Source organism: Borostomias antarcticus (assembly GCF_949987555.1).
Source record: "Borostomias antarcticus genome assembly, chromosome: 11".
NCBI lineage: Eukaryota > Metazoa > Chordata > Actinopteri > Stomiiformes > Stomiidae > Borostomias > Borostomias antarcticus.
The window spans coordinates 16811290-16832263 of NC_140244.1; the positions used below are offsets into that span (position 1 = coordinate 16811290).

The 20974-nt window shown below is 51.3% G+C and overlaps 2 protein-coding genes across 2 annotated transcripts in view; both read right to left on the bottom strand.

Moving 5' to 3' along the window:
* Window positions 1-3279: 3279 nt before the first annotated feature.
* ifrd2 (interferon-related developmental regulator 2) lies at window positions 3280-17048 on the bottom strand. Its single transcript, XM_084445213.1, has 12 exons — window positions 16770-17048; window positions 10558-10674; window positions 10154-10238; window positions 9672-9796; window positions 7911-8068; window positions 6649-6702; window positions 5745-5923; window positions 5409-5517; window positions 4776-4910; window positions 4412-4540; window positions 4074-4166; window positions 3280-3701 (listed from the first exon to the last, which is right to left on the bottom strand). The coding sequence occupies exons 1-12, from the start codon at window positions 16807-16809 to the stop codon at window positions 3621-3623; spliced, it is 1305 nt and encodes a 434-aa protein (XP_084301339.1). The 5' UTR covers window positions 16810-17048; the 3' UTR covers window positions 3280-3620.
* A 679-nt stretch (window positions 17049-17727) lies between these two features.
* amt (aminomethyltransferase) overlaps window positions 17728-20974 on the bottom strand; it is an 8381-nt gene continuing 5134 nt past the window's right edge. The window contains exons 7-9 of the mRNA XM_084445929.1: window positions 19777-19957; window positions 19516-19671; window positions 17728-19002 (exon numbers count right to left, since the gene is read on the bottom strand). Coding sequence (XP_084302055.1) covers window positions 18821-19002; window positions 19516-19671; window positions 19777-19957 — 519 coding nt within the window. The 3' untranslated portion in view covers window positions 17728-18820. The remainder of the gene's footprint in view (window positions 19003-19515; window positions 19672-19776; window positions 19958-20974) is intronic.

Here is a 20974-nt window from a genome sequence, read left to right on the forward strand (position 1 = left end):
AGTTGTAGGGTGCAATGAAGCGGAAAACACAGTAGAGGGCAGCAACGGACAACAAATATGATCAAATTGGCTTGACCTGATTCAGATCAGTTTATTGCCATGGTAGTACACATATTAGGAATATGTTTAGGTCAATGGTGCAAACACTGATGGAGACAGACAGGTGCAGGACAGGACATGGCAAATACAAAATACAATATACCCCCCCAAAGTACATAGCCAAGCACACAATATAATGGAGTGTGGTGTGTAATTAGTGTGTGCAGTGTAATGTAAGTGATGTTTTATACATACACCTTGTGATATGTACAGTCAGTCAGGACAGAGGGGGACAAGCCTTGTTGCTGAGGCTGATGTTAGTGGCGAAGAAGCTGTTTTTGTAGCGGGAGGTCTTGGCCCTGATGGACCGCAGCCTCCTGCCAGAGGGGAGTGGTTCAAAGAGCCAATCTTCCTGGCCTGTTTCAGGGTCCTGGAGGTGTGCAGGTCCAGGCACTGGCATCACCACCATCCCCATTTAAACTAACAGTATACACCAAAATAACAACATTTATAGCGTTTATTACTCCACATTACATTTTATTTAAATTAGCGACCTATGAAACGTACCCTTTAGGGTAATCAACGCAGCGCTGCATTTCAAGTTGATAAAATCACAGAAGTGTCCCTGAACAACCATGTCATGATCTGCCCCTGAACAACAATGTCATGATCTGCCCCTGAACAACCATGTCATGATCTGCCCCTGAACAACCATGTCATGATCTGCCCCTGAACAACCATGTCATGATCTGCCCCTGAACAACCATGTCATGATCTGCCCCTGAACAACCATGTCATGATCTGCCCCTGAACAACCATGTCATGATCTGCCCCTGCTCCAACACCCTCCACGGTTCATATGTAGGAGGATAGATATAATAAAAGTAGAGGCTATTCACAACCAACCTGCATAAAAATATACATTAAAAACTACAAATCTGGTTTATTTTGTCGTTTCTTCCCATAATTAAACAGTGTTTTATAAAATCCTGGATTGTTCTTCTCCCGACTTTCAATAAATTAGAAAGGATAATTATTTTCTTTCTTTCTTTTCTTTTTCTTTTTTTTTATCAAAAAAGCGTTGTTCGATGTTCCTCCAAAAATATCATTAATACAAAGCCCAGTTTCATTCTCAGGCTTCCCGCAAGGTTTTGTCATTTTATTCTGTGGTGTTGCATAAGAACTGAAAATAAAACCCACGCTCACACTAAATAAACACATCTGCATCGTTTCTCAACGTTGCTTGGTTTGGCAGCAGCCTGGCAGGGGTCCTTTGGGGGAGAGAGGGATGAGAAGGCAGGATAGGTCTGTATAGTAACTTTATAATACTTCTGTATAGTAACTATATAATACTATAGCAGAAACTGTAGTGATAGCCCTGACTAGTTTTCTGAAAGGATTCTGGGACTGGAGAGGTTCTGGGGGGTGAGAGGTTCTGGGGGGTGAGAGGGTTCTGGGGGGTGAGAGGGTTCTGGGGGGTGAGAGGTTCTGGGGGGTGAGAGGTTCTGGGGGGTGAGAAGGTTCTGGGGGGTGAGAGGGTTCTGGGGGGTGAGAGGTTCTGGGGGGTGAGAGGGTTCTGGGGGGTGAGAGGTTCTGGGGGGTGAGAGGGTTCTGGGGGGTTAAAGGTTCTGGGGGGGGTGAGAAGGTTCTGGGGGGGGTGAGAGGGTTCTGGGGGGTGAGAGGGTTCTGGGGGGTGAGAAGGTTCTGGGGGGTGAGAAGGTTCTGGGGGGGGTGAGAGGGTTCTGGGGGGTGAGAGGGTTCTGGGGGGTGAGAGGGTTCTGGGACTGGAGAGGTTCTGGGGGGTGAGAGGGTTCTGGGGGGTGAGAGGGTTCTGGGGGGTGAGAGGGTTCTGGGGGGTGAGAGGGTTCTGGGGGGTGAGAGGGTTCTGGGACAGGAGAGGTTCTGGGGTGAGAGGGTTCTGGGGTGAGAGGGTTCTGGGGGGTGAGAGGGTTCTGGGGGGTGAGAAGGTTCTGGGGGGTGAGAGGGTTCTGGGGGGTGAGAGGGGGTGAGAGGGTTCTGGGGGGTGAGAGGGTTCTGGGGGGTGAGAGGTTCTGGGGGGTGAGAGGGTTCTGGGGGGTGAGAGGGTTCTGGGGGGTGAGAGGGTTCTGGGGGGTGAGAGGGTTCTGGGGGGTGAGAGGGTTCTGGAGGGTGAGAGGGTTCTGGGGGGTGAGAGGGTTCTGGGGGGTGAGAGGGTTCTGGGGGGTGAGAGGGTTCTGGGGGATGAGAGGGTTCTGGGGGATGAGAGGGTTCTGGGGGGTGAGAGGGTTCTGGGGGGTGAGAGGGTTCTGGGGGGTGAGAGGGTTCTAGGGGGTGAGAGGTTCTGGGGGGTGAGAAGGTTCTGGGGGGTGAGAGGGTTCTGGGGGGTGAGAGGGTTCTGGGGGATGAGAGGGTTCTGGGGGGTGAGAGGGTTCTGGGGGGTGAGAGGGTTCTGGGGGGTGAGAGGGTTCTGGGGGGTGAGAGGGTTCTGGGGGGTGAGAGGGTTCCGGGGGGTGAGAGGGTTCCGGGGGGTGAGAGGGTTCCGGGGGATGAGAGGGTTCCGGGGGGTGAGAGGGTTCCGGGGGGTGAGAGGGTTCTGGGGGGTGAGAGGGTTCTGGGGGGTGAGAGGGTTCTGGGGGGTGAGAGGGTTCTGGGGGGTGAGAGGGTTCTGGGGGGTGAGAGGGTTCTGGGGGGTGAGAGGGTTCTGGGGGGTGAGAGGGTTCTGGGGGGTGAGAGGGGTCTGGGGGGTGAGAGGGGTCTGGGGGGTGAGAGGGTTCTGGGGGGTGAGAGGGTTCTGGGGGGTGAGAGGGTCTGGGGGGTGAGAGGGTTCTGGGGGGTGAGAAGGTTCTGGGGGATGAGAAGGTTCTGGGGGGTGAGAGGGTTCTGGGGGGTGAGAGGGTTCTGGGGGGTGAGAGGGTTCTGGGGGGTGAGAGGGTTCTGGGGGGTGAGAAGGTTCTGGGGGATGAGAAGGTTCTGGGGGGTGAGAGGGTTCTGGGGGGTGAGAAGGTTCTGGGGGGTGAGAGGGTTCTGGGGGGTGAGAGGGTTCTGGGGGGTGAGAGGGTTCTGGGGGGTGAGAAGGTTCTGGGGGATGAGAAGGTTCTGGGGGGGGTGAGAGGGTTCTGGGGGGTGAGAGGGTTCTGGGGGGTGAGAAGGTTCTGGGGGGTGAGAGGGTTCTGGGGGGTGAGAAGGTTCTGGGGGATGAGAGGGTTCTGGGGGGTGAGAGGGTTCTGGGGGGTGAGAGGGTTCTGGGGGGTGAGAGGGTTCTGGGGGGTGAGAAGGTTCTGGGGGGTGAGAGGGTTCTGGGGGGTGAGAGGTTCTGGGGGGTGAGAAGGTTCTGGGGGGTGAGAGGGTTCTGGGGGGTGAGAGGGTTCTGGGGGGTGAGGTCCATCAGAGCAGATCCATGGAAGCCAGGATTCATGAGCTCCCATCCTTCATGTGACGGCCCAGGACCTGAACTCCTCCTCCATTCCTCCCCTCTTTCTTGCCTCCATTCCCCTCGTCCTCTTCTCTCCGTCCTTGTCCTCTTCTCTCCGTCCTTGTCCTCTTCTCTACATCCTTGTCCCCTTCTCTCCGTCCTGTCCCCTTCTCTGCGTCCTGTCCCCTTCTCACATCACGTCAGCGCGCTTGTCCCTGACCTTGTTCCTGATCTTAGTCCTGGCCTTGAAGGCAGCAGAGTTGAACAGATGCTGTGAGGAGAGAGACAACCACATTTACACCAGGGTAGTGACACACACCTTGACATATCTCTCTCACACACTCACTCACTCACCTTTACATGACACACACACACCTTTACATGAAACACACACTCCCACACACACACACACACACACACACAAACACCTTTACATGACACACGCATCTTTACATGACACACCCTTTAACATGACACACACAACTTTACATGACACACACACACATACCTTTACATGACAAAAACACACACACACTTACATGACACACAAACACCTTTACATGACACACACACCTTTACATGACACACACACAGATGTTCTAAAGCGTGGGCCAGAAGTTCTAATGAGCGTGGGGTAGTTCACCTTCTCGAAGCGGGAGATCTTACTGGCCTTGACGGCAGCGTCCAGGATGAGGGGGGCCCCCAGGCCGAAGATGTCCCTCAGCAGGGGGTTGAACTGGGGGGAGAGGAGGACAGGGTCAGGCCTGGTCCTCTCCAGAGAACTGCTCATCCTTTAAGTTTCATATGAATGCTAATTTTCTCTATGTTAAACTCCATTGACTTATGCGAAAAATGTTTGCAATCTAAAAGTCCTATTTGTGTCTTTTTGAGTGTTTAAGGAGAGGCGGGTCTCTCAGGATATGGAAATGAGACGTGATCAGTCCTGAGAGTCCCGCAGGTCAAACCCCTGCAGCAGCTGACCTGTAGGTGGTGTCTGACCCCGGACTCCAGGACCTCTTTGAAGGCGTCGTAGATCCTCCTCCTGGTCCAGCTGTCGATGTAGACGCCCTCCATGCCGAAGCGGATCTTCTCTTCCAGGAAGTCGTCGTTCTGCAGACAGAGAGGAGGGGGGGGGGGGGGGAGACATGGAAAAGCATCACCACCATCCGGCCGTCAGAAACATGTCTTCTACACGGCTCCAAACATTCGGCGGGGGATCATTTTGAACGTTACAAGACCCGGGTCGGGGGCAGAGTTCAAGTTGCCAGGTTTGTGTGCTCGGGTTGCCAGGTTTGTATGCGGGTTGCCAGGTTGGAGTGCGCGGGTTGCCAGGTTTGTGCCCCACCTCTATGTAGTTCAGCACCTCCCTGAAGATGGAGCGCTGTTTCCTGCGGTCGTTCTTGGCGCGGTGCTTGTTCCCGTCCGTCGCCAGACCCTTCAGACACTCGCACAGGCCGTCGCTGTCCTCGTACTCAAAATCCTAACACACACACACACACACACACACACACACACACAAACACACACAAACACACACGTCAGAGGTAGTCTCCACCTCCCTGCCCAGTGCCCCACTGACCGGGCCGTCTGGAGTGGTGTGTTGCGGGTACAAGGGATGTTAACAGTTAATCGACTATCGATTAATTGCCGATAAGAATTTACTCAAGTAAGATTTGGTTACTCGATTAACTGCTTGTTATTGGAACAGAACTTTTTTGAACAAACGTTTTGTCGTTATCAACGGGAGTTGTGTGAAATGTAATCATGATTTAGGGTCTGACTGCACATGAGGGCGCCCCGCCATGTAGTGAAGGATAATTGGGATGCTGGGAAATTTCTACAATACAGCAGAAGAAAGACACAAAAATGAAGCGAGCAAAGCGCAGTCCGGCGCGGGACGTTCTTATCAATTAATCGACTATCGTTTGTTAAGGTTAACAGTTATCGATGAATGAAATTCCTTGAAATGTGCACCCACCCTGTCGATGTCTCTCCCCAGCTCCACCAGCAGGGCGATGGTCTCTCCCACTGCTATCCTGTAGTTGACGTCACTGCTCTCCAGACACGCCTGCAGCTTGGGGAGGTGACTGAGGGAGGGAGACACATTTACACAGATATTACTCCCTTCCCCAGACCTGTGTGTGCGTGTGCGTGTGTGAGTGTGTGTGCGTGAGTGTGTGTGAGTGTGTGTGCGTGTGCGTGCGAGTGCGTGCGAGTGTGTGTGCGAGTGTGTGTGCGTGCGAGTGTGTGTGCGTGCGAGTGTGTGATTGAGTGTGTGTGTGTGTGTATGTGTGTGTGAGTGAGTGTGTCTCACAGGTCTAGCAGCACGTGGAGGCGGGAGGCGGGGCAGAGGGTGACGAGCAGAGCCCAGGCCTGCAGGGCGGCGGCGTGGAGCCCCGCGGCGCCAGGTTTGGGCGTGGGGAGGGCGCCCTCTCTGTTGGGGTACGACGCCATGAACACGCTCTCCAGGTGACTCAGAGACTTGACCAGGTCCTGGCAGGGAGAGTGGGAGGGAGGAGGGGAGGGAGGGAGGGAGAGAGGGAAGGAGAGAGAGAGGGAGGGAGAGAGGGAGGGAGGGAGAGAGGGAGAGAGAGAGAGGGAGGGAGAGAGAGAGGGAGAGAGGGGGAGGGAGAGAGGGGGAGGGAGAGAGGGAGGGAGAGAGAGAGAGAGGGAGAGAGGGAGGGAGAGAGGGAGGGAGAGAGAGTGGGAGGGAGAGAGAGGGGGAGGGAGAGGGAGAGAGAGGGGGAGGGGGGGAGAGAGGGAGGGAGGGAGGGGGGGAGAGAGGGAGGGAGGGGGGGAGGGAGAGAGAGGGAGGGGAGGGAGGGAGAGAGGGAGGGAGAGAGGGGGAGGGAGGGAGAGAGGGGGAGGGAGGGAGAGAGGGGGAGGGAGGGAGAGAGGGGGAGGGGAGAGAGGGGGAGGGAGGGAGGGGGAGGGAGAGAGGGGGAGGGAGGGAGAAAGAGAGAGAGGGACGGAGGGAGAGAGGAAGGGAGGGAGAGAGGGGTGGAACGGAGAGAAAGGTAGATGGAAGGAGAGAGAGATGGGGAGACCGTCAGTTGAATGTTAACATCATTCTTCACCAGCTCTGCCACAGACAGACAGATCACCAGGGTGTGTGTCTGCACTCAAACTAAATAAAGACTGGATTCAGCTTTATAAGACTATCTATGAAGATGAGATTTTGTAATGTATCTGTGTGTGTGTGTGTGGTCGGTCCTCACCTCTCCCTCATCAGCAGCAGACACATAGCAGCACACCCCGAGAGCCCTGGCACACTGCAGACCAGAGACACACCAGCGTTACACAGACACACACATGAACTATAATAACACACCAGCGTTACACACAGACACACACATGAACTATAATAACACACCACCGTTACACAGATCCACACATGAACTATAATAACACACCACCGTTACACAGATCCACACATGAACTATAATAACACACCAGCGTTACACACAGACACACACATGAACTATAATAACACACCACCGTTACACAGATCCACACATGAACTATAATAACACACCACCGTTACACACAGACACACACATGAACTATAATAACACACACCACCGTTACACAGATCCACACATGAACTATAATAACACACCACCGTTACACAGATCCACACGAACTATAATAACACACCACCGTTACACACAGACACACACAGGAACTATAATAACACACCACCTGCCTCTGTAATATGAACTTTAGAAACGTCTTTAGAAACGAAATAGCTTCCCTACTTGCTCCAGCACGCATGCGCACAGCGCGCAGACTAGCTATTCTCCGTTACTCTGTAGGCTACACTCACGGCTCACATTCTCTACACTACGATCGGCTTGTTGGTGCCTGGAATATTGTGTGCAATATGGCTGAATATTTATCAGATTTTGAGGATATAGAAGATGACTTAGAATATGATGGACGCCGATCGTAGCGTAGAGAATGTGAGCCGCGAGTGTAGCCTACAGACAGACAATAGCCAGTTTCCGCGCTGTGTGCATGCGTGCTGGAGCAAGTGGGGAAGCTATTTCGTTTCTAAAGAAGTTTCTAAAGTTCATATTACAGAGGCATGTGAAAAACCAGGGTAACTGGAGACAAAGATGGGAGGCCCCGTCTGTGAACGACCTGATGATGATATTCATTTACCCAGGTTATGTGCATTTGTGTCATTTCATCTCAGTGAAGGGAAATGCAACGATACTAACAAACACCTTACGTATGACGACACTGTACACGCCCCCCCGCGACAACACCCCCCCAACTCCTACCACCCCCCCTGAAAAAACCCTAGGGGAAATACTGAGCCGGACCTGATGTCATCATCATCATCACCATCAACAATTTTCATCCACCACTGGGAGGCACAGATCTGATTGGTGGAGCGGGCCAGTGAGGTGGATCTGATTGGTGGAGCGGGCCCGTGAGGCGGATCTGATTGGCCGGGGAAGGGGCGGTCACTCACGCTCTGTCTGGCGGTGAAGCTGGCGCAGCCGTCAATCAGGATGGCGCTGAGGACGGGGCGGAGCATCCTGAAGCCCTCCTCGCCCTCGGACCCTCCCCCCAGCTGGATGCACAGCAGGGCAAACAACGTGGCGGCCCCCGCCTGCTCCTCCGGACCCCCTAGGAGGGACAAGGAAGGAAGGAAGTAAGTAACCTTTTATTGCCTGAAGGAGATTAGTCTTGGGCTATTGGCCGAACTGCAAATCGACACATATACAGAAACATATAATACATGAGAAAGGGCAGTGTGATTGACATCATCATCAAGTGCATCCACTACCCCAGTGAACTATTCATTTACCCTCATTCAAGAGATTGATGGACAAGAGGACAAAGGATTTCCTGAATCTCTTCAGGTTGTGGTTACCCATAGGGACCCTGGATCTTTTTCCTGAGCGCAGCAGCTCGTACTCTACAAACAGGACGCTTAGTTCCACAAACCGGCTGGACTCACGGGTCAGGCTCCGAACGCTGCGCTCAACTACACACTCAAGACATCTGTCCAGATTCAGTCGCTAGAAGTGGGTGGAAACCGGCATTGCAGAACCAATAATAATAATACATTTTATTTGTAACGCACTTTATTTTAAAAAAACAGTCAAAGGCCTTTTTAAAGCGGTAGGTTTATCAGAGTCCAGGCTCTGCGCTGCCCTCAGCTGGGTGGGGAGGCTGGTCCTTTAGGGCGCTCCTTCCTAACGGGGCGGTGAATGTTCTTTTGGTTCTCCACTCCAGTTTGTTTGGAGGACATAACAGATTCTTCATTTCCTGAAATGTAATGTACAGTGTACATTCACGGTGAAATGTTGCTGCCGTCTTATTGGACATGTAGATAGTGGTTGTGATTGGTAGATGGTGGTTGTGATTGGTAGATAGTGGTTGTGATTGGTAGATAGTGGTTGTGATTGGTAGATAGTGGTTGTGATTGGTAGATAGTGGTTGTGAGTGGTTGTGATTGGTAGATGGTGGTTGTGATTGGTAGATAGTGGTTGTGATTGGTAGAGAGTGGTTGTGATTGGTAGAGAGTGGTTGTGATTGGTAGAGAGTGGTTGTGATTGGTAGATAGTGGTTGTGATTGGTAGAGAGTGGTTCTGATTGGTAGATAGTGGTTGTGATTGGTAGATAGTGGTTGTGATTGGTAGAGAGTGGTTGTGATTGGTAGAGAGTGGTTGTGATTGGTAGAGAGTGGTTGTGATTGGTAGAGAGTGGTTGTGATTGGTAGAGAGTGGTTGTGATTGGTAGATAGTGGTTGTGATTGGTAGATAGTGGTTGTGATTGGTAGATAGTGGTTGTGATTGGTAGATAGTGGTTGTGATTGGTAGATAGTGGTTGTGATTGGTAGATAGTGGTTGTGATTGGTAGAGAGTGGTTCTGATTGGGTAGATAGTGGTTGTGATTGGTAGATAGTGGTTGTGATTGGTAGAGAGTGGTTGTGATTGGTAGAGAGTGGTTGTGATTGGTAGAGAGTGGTTGTGATTGGGTAGATAGTGGTTGTGATTGGTAGATGGTGGTTGTGATTGGTAGATAGTGGTTGTGATTGGTAGATAGTGGTTGTGATTGGTAGATAGTGGTTGCGATTAGTAGAGAGTGGTTCTGATTGGTGATGTTGATTTTCAGCACTGCTCTAGCGACGATTTTCAACGGAGATGTCTCACGTAACTACAACCTGGCTGGTGTCTGCCGGTATTAACCACTCCCAGACGCGTGAGCGCGACCCCCGGCTGACCTTTGCGCAGGCTCCTCTCCAGACAGTCGCTGACGGTGAGGCGTCGCTCCAGCAGGAAGTCCTGGAGCACCCTGGAGGAGAAGGCCTGTCTGAGGGACTCCAGGGCCGCCAGCCGGGTCTTAGCACTGCAGGGGGAGACGGGGAGTATTAATATGGTTGGGGGGCAGGGCAGGGAGTATTAATATGGGGGGGGACAGGGAGTATTAATATGGAGGGGGGGGGGGGGCAGGGAGTATTAATATGGGGGGGGGACAGGGAGTATTAATATGGGGGGGGGGGGCAGGGAGTATTAGTATGGAGGGGGGGATAGGGAGTATTAATATGGAGGGGGGGGGGGGAGACAGGGAGTATTAATATGGGAGGGGGAGACGGGGAGTATTAATATGGGGAGTATTAATATGTGGGAGTATGAATAAAGGGGGGGGGTGTACATGGCCTGAGATGTCTTGCATGTGTGTCTTTGAGACAGAGGGCGGAGTCACCTCTTGTCCATCAGGTTGTCGATGCACTGCTTCAGCTTGTCCTCCGTCTCCTCCTGGGCTGTCTGCTCATCCACGGGCTCTGCTCCTGAACCACACACACACGCACACACTTTCAATTGTCTGAATGGCACTTTTCTTTTGTCAGTGAGTCAATAGGTGCAGAAGTATGTGCGTGTGATTGTGAGTGTGTGAGTGCGTGTGTCATTGTGACTGTGTGTGTGTGTGTGTGTGTGTGTGTGTGTGTGAGAGTGTGTGTGAGAGTGTGTGTGAGAGTGTGTGTGAGAGTGTGTGTGAGAGTGTGTGTGTGTGTGTGAGAGACAGAGAGAGAGAGAGAGAGAGAGAGAGAGAGAGAGAGAGAGAGAGAGAGAGAGAGTGTGTGTGTGTGAGTGTGTTGCGTTCCCCACCTGGCCCCTCCTCCAGCACGGAGGCCGTGTCGCTGGCGCTGCTGTAGTGACTCAGAACGTCAGACGCCAGGTCATCATCACTAGCGCCAGACTCGCCCTTCACCCCATTCCTACCTGCTGAGAGAGAGAGAGGGGGGGAGGTTAGGGGTGTGTGTGCGTGTGTGAGCGTGTGTGTGTGTGTGTGTGTGTGAGCGTGTGTGTGTCGTGAGTGTGTGTGTGTGAGAGCGTGTGTGTGTGTGTGTGTGTGCACGTGTGTGGTCAGTAGCTCAGCTGTCTGAGCCCATCAGTAACCCTATCCCAGAATCCTCTCCTTATATAGAGTGTCCGTCCTCAGGCAATTCTCTCTCCCCTCCTCTCACACACACAGCTAAACTGGGAATGCCGTTCACGTGTGCTGCTGCCAGCTACACACACACACACACACACACACACACACACGTGTGCACACACACACACGTGTGCACACACACACACACTAGGGATGCCCCCCCAATAACATTTTATGTTGCTGATACCGCTCACCAATCGTCCATGGGCCTCATCTGTCGATACCAAGGTTGTTGTTTTTTTGCGGTACAACTGGTACAGCTGTTTTAGGTCTGGTTAAAAAGTTTCCTCATTTTCTTATTTTCTCCCTCTTTATTTACTTGATCAGTATGTAAACAAAACTGTGTGGGTGTGTGTGTGCATGCGTGTGTGTGCCTAGGTAGCGCAACATGACTTCGCAGATAACCCAGGCAGTGAGCACATGAGCCCCTCCCTCTCCTGAGCCAGAGAAGAGAGGACCAGCCTCCTGCCTCGGCTTGAGCCACGCACGTACACGCACACGCACACACAACACACACCACACACACAGGAGGACGGGCTGCCTGGGACTGTCTGGGGCAGGAGTATGGGAGAGAGAGGGAGTCTATGGAAAAAGCAGAGAGTGAGAGTGAGTGTGTGTGTGTGTGTGTGTGTGTGTGTGTGTGTGTGTGTGTCTGTGTGTGTGTGCGCGCGCACGTTGAAACGTTTTACTTTGCTTCCCCAACAAGGTATTTTTAACCTGGCGTACATTGCAGTCAGGTGGCATTTGTTGCATCTGTCTCAGACACTTAGTAAGGTCTCCACACCGCTGGCCTGTTTCTGTATGCACAACTCCAGTACTTCCTGAAATTAGACATGCTTCTTTATTTCCTGTCCTACACTATTGGATGAAATGATTATTCAGGTGTGCCTGATCTTTGTGCTGCAGTCATGCACACCTGATTAATCACTTCATCCAATAGTGAAGGACGGGAAATAGAGAAGCATGTCTAATTTCAGGAAGTACTGGAGTTGTGCATACAGAAACAGGCCAGCGGTGTGGAGAAGGAAGTGCTGGAGTTGTGCATATAGTCTATTGGCTCACATTAATGATTGGTTTTGGGTGACTAGGAAGCATTATGGGAATTCTCATATATTTTCAGCGATTATCTGCAGATATGATTGCTGGATGACTCCATACACACAGCCATGAGCTTGAAAAGACTACTGTGCCTCTAGTCTAACCACATGTTGACTACAGTTCCCAGGTTGCTCTGGAAGGCTGTGACCTCCAGGTCACCCTGACATGACCTGGCTGACCTATCAGAGCACAATGACTGGCCTCTGGCCGGACAGGACCAGCCTGGTAGTGCAGTGATCCTGACAACAGTAGAAGTGCTGAGCCAGCAGGCTGGTTCTACAACACAGCTAGCCGTGCACAGCCTAGCCCCGCTACACAACCTAGCTTTATACAGCATAGCCCTGCTACACAGCCTAGCTTTATACAGCCTAGCCTCGCTACACAACCTAGCTTTATACAGCCTAGCCCCGCTACACAGCCTAGCTTTATACAGCCTAGCCCCGCTACACAGCCTAGCCCTGCTAACAGCCAAGCCCCGCTACACAGCCTAGCTTTATACAGCCTAGCCCCGCTACACAGCCTAGCTTTATACAGCCTAGCCCCGCTACACAGCCTAGCTTTATACAGCCTAGCCCTGCTACACAGCCTAGCTTTATATAGCCTAGCCCCGCTACACAGCCTTGCTTTATATAGCCTAGCCCCGCTACACAGCCTAGCCCTGCTAACAGCCTAGCCCCGCTACACAGCCTAGCTTTATACAGCCTAGCCCCGCTACACAACCTAGCTTTATACAGCCTAGCCCTGCTACACAGCCTAGCTTTATATAGCCTAGCCCCGCTACACAGCCTTGCTTTATATAGCCTAGCCCCGCTACACAGCCTAGCTTTATACAGCCTAGCCCCGCTACACAGCCTAGCCCTGCTAACAGCCTAGCCCCGCTACACACCCTAGCTTTATACAGCCTAGCCCCGCTACACAGCCTAGCTTTATATAGCCTAGCCCCGCTACACAGCCTAGCTTTATACAGCCATGCCCCGCTACACAGCCTAGCTTTATACAGCCTAGCCCTGCTAACAGCCTAGCCCCGCTACACAGCCTAGCTTTATACAGCCAAGCCCCGCTACACAACCTAGCTTTATATAGCCTAGCATGCTACACAGCCTAGCTTTATATAGCCTAGCCCCGCTACACAGCCTAGCCCTGCTAACAGCCTAGCCCCGCTACACAGCCTAGCTTTATACAGCCTAGCCCCGCTACACAGCCAAGCTTTATATAGCCTAGCCCCGCTACACAGCCTAGCCCTGCTACACAGCCTAGCCCCGCTACACAGCCTAGCTTTATATAGCCTAGCCCCGCTACACAGCCTAGCTTTATATAGCCTAGCCCCGCTACACAGCCTAGCCCTGCTACACAGCCTAGCCCCGCTACACAGCCTAGCTTTATACAGCCTAGCCCCGCTACACAGCCTAGCTTTATACAGCCTAGCCCTGCTAACAGCCTAGCCCCGCTACACAGCCTAGCCCTACAACACAGCCTAGCCCCGCTACACAGGCTAGCTTTACATAAACCCATCCCAGGCTCAGCCCATCCCAGGCTCACCAACACTACACACTCCCAAATACCAAAGGGGTCTAGCCAAGCACAACCTAGCCTGGCTTAGTTCAGCCCCTAGCCTATCCCAGCCAAGCTTAGCCTAGGATAACCTGTAGCCCTTAGCTCTACCTAGTCCTAGCCCAGCTCAACTTAACTCAGCACAAGCCAAAGTTAGTCTCGTCTATTTTAGCCCAGTCAGTCATAGCTGGCCCACCACACTCAGGCCTGGATTATACTAATGCATATTCGCCAAAAAAAACCATACATTTTTCTCCATTTGCAGCTAGCAATACCACTACCCCGGCGAAAAGGACCCTCAAATCCGGAGGCTTTAGAATACGCCCCAAGCTGCGTATTCGGGCGAGAAATCTGGCGCTGCGTTGTAGTGTTTATGCCCAAAGCGCCCGTGTAATCACAGGCTGTTCTCACGGTTGGAATATGTAGCCATGCAAACACACATTAGTGTATTCCAGGCCTCAGGATGAACCCCCCCCCCCACCAGCAGAACATCTCCATGAACCTGAGAATGAACCTGTCTGGGGTCTGTCATAGAAAAGGTTATCCTCAGCCTTGTCCTTGGTTGTACAGTTTCACTCTACCTCCCTCAGCCTTTCACATGCTAAACCCCTGGCTGTGCTAACCTCATTTAGGATGACATCTCCAGGAGGTCGACATACCACAGACTTTGTCTGCACTAGAGGGACTTCCCATTGTCTTCATTGTTCATGCAGAAACCTTTTCCGATTCACCGTCAGGTGTCCCCCCCCCCCCCCCCCAGAGACAAAGGCAGGGTGGTCACACAGCTGGCTGATCACACGCCCTTATCATAGTCACATGACGCCCCAGTGATCAGCCTTGACCCTGCGGGGGCAGTGTGTGTGTGTGTGTGTGTGTGTGTGTGTGTGTGTGCCGTCACGTGTCAAGACAATACCTACCATCAGTATGGCAATCACTCTGCAAACCATCTACAGTCACGCCCCAGGAAGGGGTTGAGATATTATTGAGGTTGCTCTCTGCATTTTGAGAATGTCATACAGAGTACAAAAAAGGCTCATGGTCCCTAGGCCAGTACCGGTACACTAGACACGCCTAGCTAATGTCAGGCTACGTTGTTTCATTTGTACAATGTTCAAGAGAAGGTAAAATTCTAGATCAGACATTCATTGCTGAATAATATATCAACAACCATCTATAGAGAACAAAGACATGAATGGGGGATAAACATAAGCCAACACAGTGCATGCAGGATGGACAGGCCAAGCTGACAAATGGTGGTTGTGTTGATGGTCTGGTTAAGACTGGGGGGGGGGCAGGGAGGCCAGGCAGGGAGGCCAGGCAGGGAGGCAGACTCAGTCCAGCCTCTATACTGGGAGAGGTGAGGTCAGGGGGTTGGCTTGGCAGACATGACACAGAGGAGGGTGGAGGAGCTGAGGTCACTTTTTAGAGAGAGAGACGGGCGGGGTGTCCCTCCCTACACCCCCCCCACCGGACTGAGGACTAGCCACAGTGCACAGTGAGGTGAAGATGAGACGCGCACGTACACTCGCGCGCACACACACGCACGCATCTGTAGGCATAGATAATGACGAGGAGTTTGAGATGAACCATGTCCTAAACACCACCGTCTCTGTACCATACCCCTCATGAATCAGGGTGTATATAATGTACACAACCATGCATGAGAACACAGGATGGACACACAGTTGGGTGTCTGGGGTGGTTAACTGGGGGTTCCGGAATGGTGAGGACAGGGTTCTAGAATTGTAAAGACGGGGTTCTAGAATGCTGAAGTAGAGTTAGATGGGAGTGGATGGATGGATGAATGGACTGGCGCTAGGGGGGTAGCGATGCCCAAGCAGGAACAGGCTAGTGGTGGACAGCCAGCCAAGATGGAGGCGGACCTGGACATGTCCGGGGGGAGAAGCGGGTGAAGAAGGCGGGGGTGAACCTCTTATCTGTGGTTACCTTTATAAGGCAGGGTGGTCTTGGCAGACAGCTGCAGTTGCAGCACCTCCTGTCGAAGAGAGCCTGGGGGGTTTGGAAGGGGGGGTAGAAATAGGTAGGTGGGAGGCCAGTGTGGCCATGGAGGAAGACAATTTTAAAAACATCTGCTAAGTCCCCAAACATGGCAGAGCTGGCAACATGAAGTTGTAATGTGAGTTCCTGAGTTCCTGTCAAGCAGCAAAGAGCATGGAGGTGGCCGGACACCAACGGTGTCAAAAGCTAGCTAGAGCATTCACTGCCCTAACCTCACAGTAACCCCCCCACACACACACACACACACACACGCACAAACACACACACCGCTACTCTGCGGATATCTGCTACTCTGCGGATATCTGACACCGGCAGAGTCAGGTCAGCGTGATCAGCTCGACCTACTGTACTACAGTCCACACGTGACGTGCACCGCCCACGTCAGCCTACAACCGGGCGGAGGCGGTGCGGAAACGGACGGAACGCCCAATCGACCGGGGCACATGCACGCAGTGTCTGCAATTTACTACCACACAGTGGAGCGCACACACAGCACAATGAATGCTCTATTCAAACCCAAAACTGCCCGATCTGACCAAATAACTGTCAAGTGAAAAAGGGACACTATCGCTGTCTAGAGTCGTGACCAAAGAACGAACTACGGTCCACATAAGCGTGACTTTGACATTCTGTCTAAAAATAAGAATGGGGGGGGGCAAGCGTTTTACCTTTCACAAGACTAGTTTTAGATCCGGGGACAACCCCAGTAGGTAGCTGTGACTAGGTTAGCAAGCTAGCAGCCTACAGATGGCGAAATTGTGATCAGCCAGTGTCTACTAACGATTAACTAGACATGGGCCACGTTGATGACTGGTGATCTTGATGTGGTGAGCTTGACGGAGCGCCAACAATGAAACATTGTTATAACATTTGTGCAGCCCACGCATACTGCATCAGCAAAGCATAGCTGAACAGCTGGCTAGGGATACAATGAGACATCAGTGTCGGAGTGGCACTTATTTGGCTAGCTAGTCGGCTAGTTGTTCCATATGGAACCGACTTGCTGGCTTCGCATCGATAAAGTGAAGCAAAGAAACAGCTTGACGTAATTCTTGCTAGTCGTTAGCTAGCTAACTGTTAGCTAATTTCTGGCAAGCTTTCCAATGCGGAAACTCAACACGGTTGGCAATCGTCTGTGGACAAGCTGGCTGACAAGCTAAACAATTAGCGCTATCTATCTAAAGTTACACAAGATACGTTAATCTATCCAACTTACCCTTATTTGAACCACGCTTCCCTTTCTTGCTCCGTGGCATGTTGCCGGTCCGATGGCTTGATCAAAGACAACACGGCCGTCCTCAAGATCACGCTGCCCCAGATGACAAATAAATACCCCCAACTCAAACCCACACTGTTTTCAAGCACCGCGTTTCAGGCTCGTCTTCTAAAGGAGCTGGAAGTGGGCTGTCCTGGTCGGAAAGCTTCGGTTTCCCCAACGGCTTATAATATATTATCTATGATTGTCCCCGGGTAACCGATATCTAATACCTGGTTGAGAAGGAAGGTATTTTTCAAAGTGTTTGGGTCGGAGTATCGAGCACGTTGCTAATGCAAATTCCACCATCTTCTCCTCGGTAACCGCTTTCCGACCGGACGCTCCACCTCCCTGTACACACAGCAGAGGAGTCTGGGTAATGTAGGACTAATATAAACACTCGAGCCCTCACTGGATGGCGTCGGGTAGTATTCACAATTTATCCCGCATTAAAAATGTTTTCGCGGAGTAGTACGTACTAAATAGTATTCTATGCAGTGTGTGAGTTGCAGTATGTACTATGTAGTATGTAGCACGGACATTCGGACAAATCCTCGCTTAACAGCATATTCATCAAACTACAACTCCCATACGACCAAACATTGTCAGCCGTTTTCTGGATAACTTTCCTGTCATTGCCGCTCGTGCAAAGGCTCGTGTTTTGTTGTATCTGTACAAAAGTTCAAAGAACACGTTGCCTGAATTTTTTAGCTTTTCTTTCTGTTCCACGTGTGCGTCCTTTTCACCTCAAAATAGCCCCACACAACCCGTTATTCGTAGGCTACGTCAAATTCAGGCTAAATTGGCATAACCCGGATTGTGTAAACTTATCAGGTGGGGGATAATGATCTAAGACACATTTTAAGTTAAACATTTTTAGTACATCACATAAATGTATGGCTTACATCATGGCATCTGCTAAAACTACAAAACTGCACTTACGGCATTCGAAATTACTTATGTTGCAGTCCAAACTAATTGTTCAATCCATCTGATTTATTTCAAATCTTTCAAACGCAATTTCAGTAGTGAAGGGAAACAAACACGTTAAAGTTATGTAAGTCATCTTACATAATTAAGTCTACTGCGTTAGCATTTTATAAACAAGATACTAGTAGACTCCAGTACAAAAGGTAATGATAGACATTTGGCCCTGCACTGCTAAGAAAAAAAAGAAAACGCACACCGGTAACGGGTGAAATATACTGGATAAAAGAATAAGCTCGATGCTGGGTGGTCTAATCAAACAGCGTTCAGACAAAGGCATTAGTGGCCGAAACGTCTGTTTGATCAAATCACCCAGCATCGAGAGCTTGAGTGTGCGGTTTCAGCACTGTCTTTACATTTCTGACATCACTTAGTGTAGTGCTACGTCACAACTAGTGCAGTGCCATAAACTCTCAATATAAGCAATATTCAATATCAAAAGAGCCATTTGGAATATTCGAGAAATTAGTTTGGTCTTATTGGTTTAAACTTTACACCTTGGAACTATTCATTAGTAAACACCTAAACAAAAATGTCAAGTTCAGATTCAACATCGTCATAATGTAAAAAAGACTGAGTCAGTGAATGTCTCTGTGTCCTGTACTTTAAACCATAGAGCTCCTTCATAGAAGTTCAGGTGGTCTAATCATCACAAATATAATTGAGAAGCCTCAGAGGCAGAACCATGGATATAAAAACCAGGACCAAACCCACATCTTGAAGAGCATGAGTAGCATGTGTACTTGGGTGGTGTATTGGCAGTTGAACGTTGAGATTATTCTCACAAGTTGTCACAACAATAAGGTTTCTTGAGGGCCTTGCACTCCCTCGGGTGGTTTGAGTTGCACTACTCAAAATAAACACAAGAGGGCAGTGTTTGCCAGACAGAGAGTGGCCAGATACTTTAGAAATACACCCATATTCCATGGTTTGATTGGTCACAGACCACTTTCCAGTGCATAGACATACAAGCAGATGGAAAGTCAGCCAGCCAGCCAGATAAACAGGCAGCCAGACAGAGAGCCCTACTGGCCACCAGTGTAGTACTTGGTGGGCACAAACGGCATCTTGGTAATGACGGCGCTCACAGCCTTCTTCCTGACCTCCACTTGCACCGGCGTTCCGTTCTTACTGAATGCCGCCTCCACGTAACCCATAGCGATGTTCTGTTTCAGGCAGGGGGAGGGGCAGCCGCTGGTGACCTCACCTGAGGGACGAGAGGACAGGGCTGAGGGGGAGGTCAGAGGTCACTGGTAACTGTTAGTTAGTCCTGCTGACCTGAACATTGACCAGGGAACCATTCTGAGGTAGAGTGGCAGAAACTTAAGGACATTATCAAAGCATACTCAAGATCTTTCATGTGACATTTGTCAATTTTTAGAGACAACTGGCTTCAGCTTTTCAGAGTTCAGCCTTTTGTTCATAAACCTACGTTCTCCACCTTTTGCCATTCCAAACACCCCTGTCCTCTACCTTTGGTAATGATAAACACCCCTGCCGTGGTTTTATCATTACAACAGGAAGGCTTTCAGTCCTGTCCATCAGATTTATTTTCCACTACAATTCATTCTCACTTATGCATGGAATATGACTTCATGTGGTGCTAGGTTCAACTTACTGTAAACAGTGACTACTTAACCTAGAGGCTTCCAAGTATCAACTAATATCAACTAAATACATTAATAGTATTTGAGGAGGTAGACATGGGAGAGACTCTGACCTATAACCTTTCCGTCTGGGCTGAGGATGGGGGTGTGGCCTCTGACAGGGGGTCCGGCGGACACAAGCCCCACCCTCTTCCTGGCGGTCTTGGCCTTGATTTGGGGCACGATGATGTCAGCGCCGGGGAAGTCTCTCGCCTGGCGACGCCGCTTCCCTACGCAGGCCAATCAGATCGCAGCGTGTTAAAAACACCAATCATAGTCATCACACTAGAACCATCGGGATATGGGGTTAGGGTCTAGGGGTTAAAGGTCATCACCGATGGTCCACACTAGGCTGCCCTCCACTGGAGTGGTGTTCTCATCAATGTCGTTGCCATAGAGACAGAGCCCCGCCTCCAGCCTCAGACTGTCGCGAGCGCCCAGGCCGGCTAGCTTCACCTCGCTATTGGCCAGCAGCCGCTCCGTCAGGGCGACCACGCCAGAGGTCGGCACAGAGATCTGGGGGGACAGAACAGGAAACACAAGTCTATCACTTCCTGTTAAAGAGCAACAGAGGACAAAGAGAAACACTGAGATTGAGATGAATCAGAGAAATAGAAGGAGAGTTATGCTGGATTACACTACCTCTACCCTGTCCCCTAGCACTAACACTACTCTGGCCCCTAACACTACCCTGGCCCCTAGCACTAACACTACCCTGGCCCCTAACACTAACACTACCCTGGCCCCTAACACTAACACTACCCTGGCCCCTAACACTAACACTACCCTGGCCCCTAACACTAACACTACCCTGGCCCCTAACACTAACACTACTCTGGCCCCTAACACTACCCTGGCCCCTAGCACTAACACTACCCTGGCCCCTAACACTAACACTACCCTGGCCCCTAACACTACCCTGGCCCCTAGCACTAACACTACCCTGGCCCCTAACACTAACACGGTCCCTAACACTATCCTGGCCCCTAGCACTAACACTACTCTGGCCCCTAATACTACCCTGGCCCCTAGCACTAACACTACTCTGGCCCCTAACACTACCCTGGCCCCTAGCACTAACACTACCCTGTCCCCTAGCACTAACACTACTCTGGCCCCTAACACTACCCTGGCCCCTAGCACTAACACTACCCTGGCCCCTAACACTACCCTGGCCCCTAACACTAACACTACCCTGGCCCCTAACACTAACACTACCCTGGCCCCTAACACTAACACTACCCTGGCCCCTAACACTAACACTACCCTGGCCCTTAACACTAACACTACACTGGCCCCTAACACTACCCTGGCCCCTAACACTAACACTACCCTGGCCCATAACACTACCCTGGCCCCTCACACTAACACTACTCTGGCCCCTAACACTACCCTGACCCCTAGCAATAACACTACCCTGGCCCCTAACACTAACACTACCCTGGCCCCTAACACTACCCTGGCCCCTAGCACTAACACTACCCTGGCCCCTAACACTAACACTACACTGGCCCCTAGCACTAACACTACCCT